At 38.3% G+C, this 7,560-nt stretch overlaps 1 protein-coding gene across 1 annotated transcript; it reads right to left on the bottom strand.

Annotated features, from left to right (window-relative positions):
* Positions 1-3,165: 3,165 nt before the first annotated feature.
* On the bottom strand, positions 3,166-5,219 carry LOC121959182 (leucine-rich repeat, immunoglobulin-like domain and transmembrane domain-containing protein 2). Its single transcript, XM_042508393.1, has 3 exons — positions 5,110-5,219; positions 4,139-4,920; positions 3,166-3,953 (listed from the first exon to the last, which is right to left on the bottom strand). The coding sequence occupies exons 1-3, from the start codon at positions 5,217-5,219 to the stop codon at positions 3,166-3,168; spliced, it is 1,680 nt and encodes a 559-aa protein (XP_042364327.1).
* Positions 5,220-7,560: the final 2,341 nt, after the last annotated feature.

Below are 7,560 nucleotides of genomic sequence, written 5' to 3'. Positions count from 1 at the left end.
AAAGGCAAGGCTATAGTATGGAAAAATGTCAAAATATGGCATGTCCCAAAAACAGCTGAAAACACCTCAAAACAGCATAAAATAGCGTGCTGAGACTCGCCATAGCAAAGAAAGTTGTAAAGACGGACAACAACATGAAATAGCATGTTGAAAAAATGACATAAAAACGCAAGGCTATAGTATGGAAAATGGTCAAAATATGGCATGTCCCAAAAACAGCTGAAAACACCTCAAAACAGCATAAAATAGCGTGCTGAGACTCACCATAGCAAAGAAAGTTGCAAAAACGGACAAAAACACCATGAAACAGCATGTTGAAAAAATGACCACAAAGGCTGTATGGAAAAATGTTAAAATATGACATGTCCAAAAAAAAAAGCTGAAAACACCCCAAAACAGCATAAAATAGCGTGCCTAGACTGCCATAGCAAAGAAAGTTGCAAAAAAGGGCTGAAAACCACATAGTATAGCATGTAAAGATATGCCAAAGTATAGCATGTCGAAAAAATGGCAACAACATCATAACATAGTATGTTTGAAAACAAACTAAGAAAAAGACAAACTTTGGTGTGTCGAAAAATTTCAAAATATGACATGCCCAAAAAAGAGCTGAAAACCAAATAGCATAGCATGTTTAGACATGTCATCGTAAAGCATGTTGAAAAAACATCCAAAAACATCATAATATAGCATGTTGGATAAATGACCAGGTCATAGTATAGTATGATGAAAAAGGTCAAAATATGACATCCAAAAAACAGCTAAAAACCACATAATATAGCATTATAGCATATTATCGCATGACAAAAACAACTGAAAACCAAGAAAGTAAGGAGAGCCAGTGATTGATTTTTTTACTCAATCAATTGACATCTCTTTTCTGAATTTAATAATACATATGCATTTCTTACCTTAAAGGGTATCATATTGGTGAGCGTGTGTCCATGATAAATAACTGACATGCCATCATCTCCATCCCAGTGGTCCAGCTGGACCCTCCTACTGTCTTGCAGCAGCACCTGGAGAAAAATATGACCATCAGTGATCAGACACAAATAGGGTTGGGTAATAAACCTGTGTTGTAAGGATACCAACCAAATTGCGTTTTACTACTAAGAAGTGCAGCCACTGGAGGACAGAAAAAACAAAAGCCAAGAGGCAGCCAGAACATGGCGCAGTGGTGCCCGGTGGAAACCTTTCCCACACATCTCACAAGTGAAACTGCAACCTGATGCATTTAATTACGCTTCAAGTCTATTTTTTTCCCTGATAATAGCAAGCAAACACGGTTGATGATAAAAAGTGATTAAAAAAGGCACTGAGCAAATGTCTTTATCTACATCTTAGAACCTAGGCGGCATGTAATGTCACAAACTCTCCCTTCACTTTCGCCCAACAACTTGAAGTTTTGACCTGTTTTTTTAAACTGAAATTACATTTTTGTTAGTACAGAGAGAGTAAAGTATCGTAAAAAGGTAACAAAGTTTACAGGATCCAAATTCCAGCTACTGTTACTGTTTCACATGTACACTGTACCCAGCCCTAGGCTGAATACAATTTTGGACGACATGCTATAGAACGACTTAACTGTGACTTTTTCTTCGCAATGCTATACTAGAACTTTCAACTTTCAACATACTATACTAAGTCCTACAGTTTTTTTATACACTCTATAGTATGACTTTTTTTATATTAACAGCATACCATACTATGACTTTCTTTTTTGCAACACCCTACATTAGGACCTTTTTCGCCATACTATAATATAACATGTTATACCTTTTCAAAATACTTTACAACAACGTTTTTTCCGGCATACTACAATATGTACTTTGGACATTACTTTTTTGACAGACTACAATATGAAACATCATTCATGTAAAACTAACAAAAATGTATATTCATATATTCATGATTATATTGAAATATATCTGTTTAAATATAATTTGCATTTCACAAATGAAATAAATATCCCCTTATTTGCTTTCAAATGATATAGAGACACACAGAGAGCTTGGAACTGTCATTAAATGGAAATATCATGTCCTGCTGACTAGGACTCAGCTAGAAAATCACTTTAATCTGCTTACCAGTGTATGTATAAATGCACGGGAAAACACAGCTTATGTAACAAATCCTCTGAGTGATTGTGCTAAAAAATCAGAGTATGTCTCAGCATTCGTCTCTGATTTCCCTTTAATCCACATCAAATATCGTTTCATTCCATTACATGACAGCAAATCTGGAGTCTGTGGTAAGAAAAACAATAAAAAAAATACATTTTTTCCAACACAAAGTGGATTGACATCTTCTTAACCAGCACATAGTTACAATTTAGTTAGGTGAAAGTTTATAGTGAATAACTGTACAAAGTATTAATTATTTACATTAGAAAGTTTGGGATTTTTGCTCTCAGTATCAAAACATTAAGACAAAAAGCTGAAACCAAAAGAAAAATCAAATGCATTTTATCACAAACTTTTTTTGTACATGTATATTAACAAAGATATTAGCAAATTCTTCTTTTAGTAAGAAAAAAAGGCATCTCCACCTTGCGTTGACAGCTTGCAATATATATTTACAGGATGACTATACTAAGAATAACCACACTGCCTCTCATGTACAAGTCCTACATTCAAGTCACTGTGATACAGCAATTATCCAATTTCCCCCAAAATAGTCTTTGAAAAACCATTCAACAAAACATACTGTTTTTCTGTATTTCCATAATTCCTAAAGACTTCTCAGATAAATTCTTTCCTAATCCAAACAAAAATGGTAGCTGGAGATGACAGATGTCCTTGCTAAATTAAAACTGTAAATCAAAATTGAAAATGTTTTCTGTGTCTTTGAATTTTACTTTGAATTACACAAAACATTAATGTTTTTGTGATGTAAAAAAAAGAGCAAAAAGATGTCATTTCTGGCTACCTGAATGACAAAGATAGTCACATCTTAGTTAAGGAGATCAAAATTTTGTGTATTTTTTCATCCAGATGGTTGGACGAGTCTTTGAGAATTCTGGATATACCTTCATAGTAACGAGAATTATTTTTCAGAAAATCAGATGCTTAGCACTGTGACTCAAATGCAGAAGAGCAAACTGGGGCTACGCTAAACCACTATTTACAAATACACATGTATGTACATTTTTTCACTTTGACACTAGTACAGATGAGCTGCACTTCCCCCTTTGCACCTGTCTTCAGACTTCCGCCTCTTTTTGGGTTTCTCCTCTAAGTCTCTGCACAGGCCTTCCTCACTGCCCGCCTGCAGGCTATCAAATGTTCCCTGCCTCTCTGTCCCCTGCACATCATCTCCGTGCAGCCTGCGCTTCTTCCACAGCTTCACGCAGCGATCCACGCAGCTGAACCGGGCCTCCGTGGTGCAGGCGTACATGCCGGCCGGCACTGCAAGCACCATGGCGCACACAATGACGATAATATGGATGAGCCTCTCTCTTTGCTCCAGCTCACTGATGTCACTTCCTGTCACGAAAACGATGCACTGGCCCTCCCTCGGTGGATGGTTCTTCAAGGACACACACACCTCGTATTTGGTGACAGGAAGGAGGTCGCTGACGGAGTAGCTGTTGATGCCGGGGCCGATGTAGATCATCTCCTTTTTGGGTGAATCATATTTGCCAAAGTGGATGGTGAACCAGGTCTCCGCTGGGTTATCGGTTGCTGCGTACCACTCAAGGGTGATACCGTAAACTGTCTGCTTGGCGATGCGGATGTCAATGTAGGCGTCCTCATCTGATGACAACATGGGGACAGGTGGAGGCAGAGGGGCAGAGGAGTTTGAGGCGCTGATGTTAACCACGATGCCGACAGAGGAGTTGCCAATGAAGTTGTTGGCTATGCAGGTGTAGAGTCCTCGGTCTGCCAGGCGAAGAGAGGGGATCACTAGCTGGGAAGTGACTGTCTCCTCGTCTATGTGAGTCTCTGTAGCTGCAAGAAGATAAGAAAACATTTAAATCAGGGGCTTGTTGACATCTAAAAAAAGACATAAGGCAACACTGCTATTGTACTTGTTTCTTTTCATGAAGCAGATGCAGCACAAGTTCAACACACTAAGTGCTCTTGGAGCAGGTTCACAACAGTTTAATGGATGATAGTAATAAAAAAAATCTTACCAGCAAATCCTCTTATAATCTTCAGACTGTACATCCACCGAATGGTCGGGCCGGGTCTGGCCTTTGCTAAGCACGTAAGTGTTGCATTTGCTCCGAGAGGTAAAGTGATGTTGGTCTCTGGGGCAGAGGCCACCGGCTTCATGCATGTTTTCAACTGAACCTCGTGGAAAAACTTGTCAGCCTTTGAGGCGGGGCCAGAGCACACCAAATAAGAGTTCATTAGAATGATGGGAGGGCTGACGGCCCTGATGAATTCAACAAAGCCTTTAAGGCGACAGTCGCACAACCAGGGGTTGTCATGCAGCGCCAGAACCACATTGGAGACCAGCCCTTCTTTCCCCCACGCTTTTGCTGCTGTTTGGTAAAGAGGCCAATTAGTGAAGACATCTTTCGATATGACAGTAAGCTGATTGAAGGATAAATCTAGATAGGTCAGTGCAGGTAAGTGTCTCAGAGCATGTTCAGGAAGAACATCTAGTCGATTGTGCTTCAGGTCCAATATCTTCAGTTTCGGCGTGTCCTGAAACGCTGTCCATGTTACTGAAGTCAGCTTGTTCCCTTGCAGCCTGAGCTCAGTCAGGTTGGCCAGCCCCTCAAGGCTTTTGATGTTCATCAGGGTGATCTCATTGAAATTCAGCCAGAGGAACTCCAAGGCACTAACTTTTGAGAAAGATCCTTGAGGTAACTCAGTCAGGTGGCAGTTTTCAATTCGTATTTTAGTGAAATCATGTGGGATGTCATCTGGGATTCGTCCCATGGAGGTTTCCATGCAAAGTAAAGACCTAGAATGGTAAAATGAGATGTGTTCAGACAAGAGAAGTGTATACTTTATTTTGAAAGCTACTTATGAGCACTATCTGATCAAATTTTTGCATAGTGTTTGACGTTTTTAGGACAATTTGGTCAGCAGGTTACATTTAAAACAACAATAACCTACTAAAAGAATGTGCATAGTTTCAGCGGTCACTTACCTTCCCAAGCTGTCATCTGTGCAGGAGCAACCGGTCAGACAAGTCGATGATCCAGGGGTGATGACATAAAAAAACAACGCGATACGTAATGCGGCATAAAAGGTGTCCATATTCCTGGAGGAGCATGTGAAATAGGCCTGTGAGGGCAGGACATGGACTGCGTGGAGGAAAGCCTATTACCTTAATCTTCCATGACGTAACACTTGAGACACCGAGTGACATGTGAGACACTCAAGAAAGGTGTATTTATAGCAATGGTACACTTTGTCTAGAAAACATTGTCCAATCTCAACAAAAGCATGAAAGCAAATGTTCAGTCTCGATTCAGGGAGTTATTTTTGACTGTATTGTAGTTCTGCTCTCAGGTATGACCCCAAATTGCTTTACATCAGTCTAATTTAATTTATTTGTCCCCAGCTAAAGTGCAGGCATCGACATGACAGGAAGGCCATCTGTATTAAGTGGGCCGGAGCCCGTCGGGCTTAGCAGCCCGAAGAGGGAGGGCTGCACAGAGACAGAGAGACAGATGTCTGGAGTGGGCTGTAATCTGACCTCAATAATCTGAACACTGGTTGTCTCTCAGGTTGTTAAATCAGCATATAAAGCAAGTGTGAAACCAAACAACATGTACAACACTTAAGTTTCAATCTTTAACATTTTTCCTTCAACATGCTACTGATTATCTCCTTTTGTTAGTTTGATTGCATGGTAGTAGGCTACATATTAGCCAGAAACATTGGCCAGAATTCTAACAAATAATTTTTAATGATGTGAGTTTTGTTTATCTAGATACGACATGCATATTTTTCTCTACACACATCTGTATTATACGAGGCTTTCAAGTTGAATTCATTAAATTCTAAACCTTTAGCAGAGAATGTCAGTTTACGATATGTGTTAACAAGAGCAAAAAAAAAAGGTATTAGCTGCTCTGTGAGGCTTCACATTGGCACTAAGGTGTTTTAATCTAAATGCTAATGCTGGCACACTAACATCCTTATATCAATGATACATACATATGTTTAGCATGTATAAAACGTGTTGACAATATGTGCTAACATGTGTTTAGCAGGTATGTTAACCATGTTTACCACTTTAGTGTGTTCGCATGCAAACATTTACTACATATGTTTATTTGTCAAAATAAATGATTTAAAGAAAAGAAAGTATCATGTCATTTATTTTGATTTAGTTCACATTTCTTCAAAAGAGTAGTGCATCTGCTGGAGAAAAAAAAAATCTGCTCTTTTTCTGAAATGACAAGATAAAAATCATGTTAATTCAGGAAAAGAGAGAATTTCTGAGATAATGATATTGATAATTCTGAAAAAAAGTAGATTTTTATTCCATGAAAACATGTTTCATTCTTTGATAATAACCTTGTTAATTCAGAAAAATAGGCACGTTGTTTTTTGGGGGGGTTTAAAGGTTTTTTTACACTTAAGTATACATCTACTATTTCAATCTGGTTTTGATGAACATAGTACGTCTTAAAGGCTATGTGACCTGGCTGGGATTAGCTGTATGTTTCCCTAAATTAGCAAATATGCAATAGGGCAGAGAAGGGTATACGCAGGTACACGGAATATACTCACCACTTTTTCTGTCCAATTACATTACCCACCTATCAGCCAAAAAACCAATGGAATATAAAGGAGGATATACCCACTTCCTGTCTGTGAGTCATCCATTGACTCAGTAGTAAAGCCATCTCATCAGCTACCACTACACCACTGCATGAATGTTTGCCACTTTTAATAGCATAATTGGATATTTTGTATTTCAGTCAAGATAATTACCGATCGATTTAAAAAAAAATTGAGACATAAAAAAAAAAACTTGAGAGCATATATCAATATAAAAAATATTTATTTTTATACAGTACATTTATACATACATACGTGTTTCAGGTTGCAGATATTTACACATTATAAAATTTAGGCTACTATTTTAGGTGTTTTGACCCAACAGTAAACCTGGCACATTAACATCATACTGACATACAAAATAGACTAATAACTGCCGGTTCATGATCACTCTAAATATGTTTAAAATAAAAATTTAACACAATGCAGAGGATACATCTCAGGGGGAAAAAATCATTAAATGGGTTTTAGACAGTGCAGGGCAACATTTTCCTCTGCAAAACATCACTTTAAAAAGTGCATTATGTATTAAAAAAATATGTTTTTACACATTTACTGTACACCACATGTAAATACTGAAACCGTGTCAGTGTGTATATGTTCCCTTTTTTGCTGTCCACCAAATGAATGGTGGTTTTTATTCCCACAAGGCTGTAAAATAACTTTATACATCCAACGCTGACCGAGCTCAGTGTCCTCTGTGTGTCCTTTTGAGTCTCTGAGCACAGCAGTTTTATCTATTCACGTCACAGGCCCTTAAAAAAAACAAAGTGCATCCTCTAGAGACTGAGGCATTCTTTTGGTT

This window comes from Plectropomus leopardus, chromosome 19 (genome assembly GCF_008729295.1).
Source record: "Plectropomus leopardus isolate mb chromosome 19, YSFRI_Pleo_2.0, whole genome shotgun sequence".
Lineage (NCBI taxonomy): Eukaryota > Metazoa > Chordata > Actinopteri > Perciformes > Serranidae > Plectropomus > Plectropomus leopardus.
This window is presented reverse-complemented; position numbering and strand designations above follow the sequence as displayed.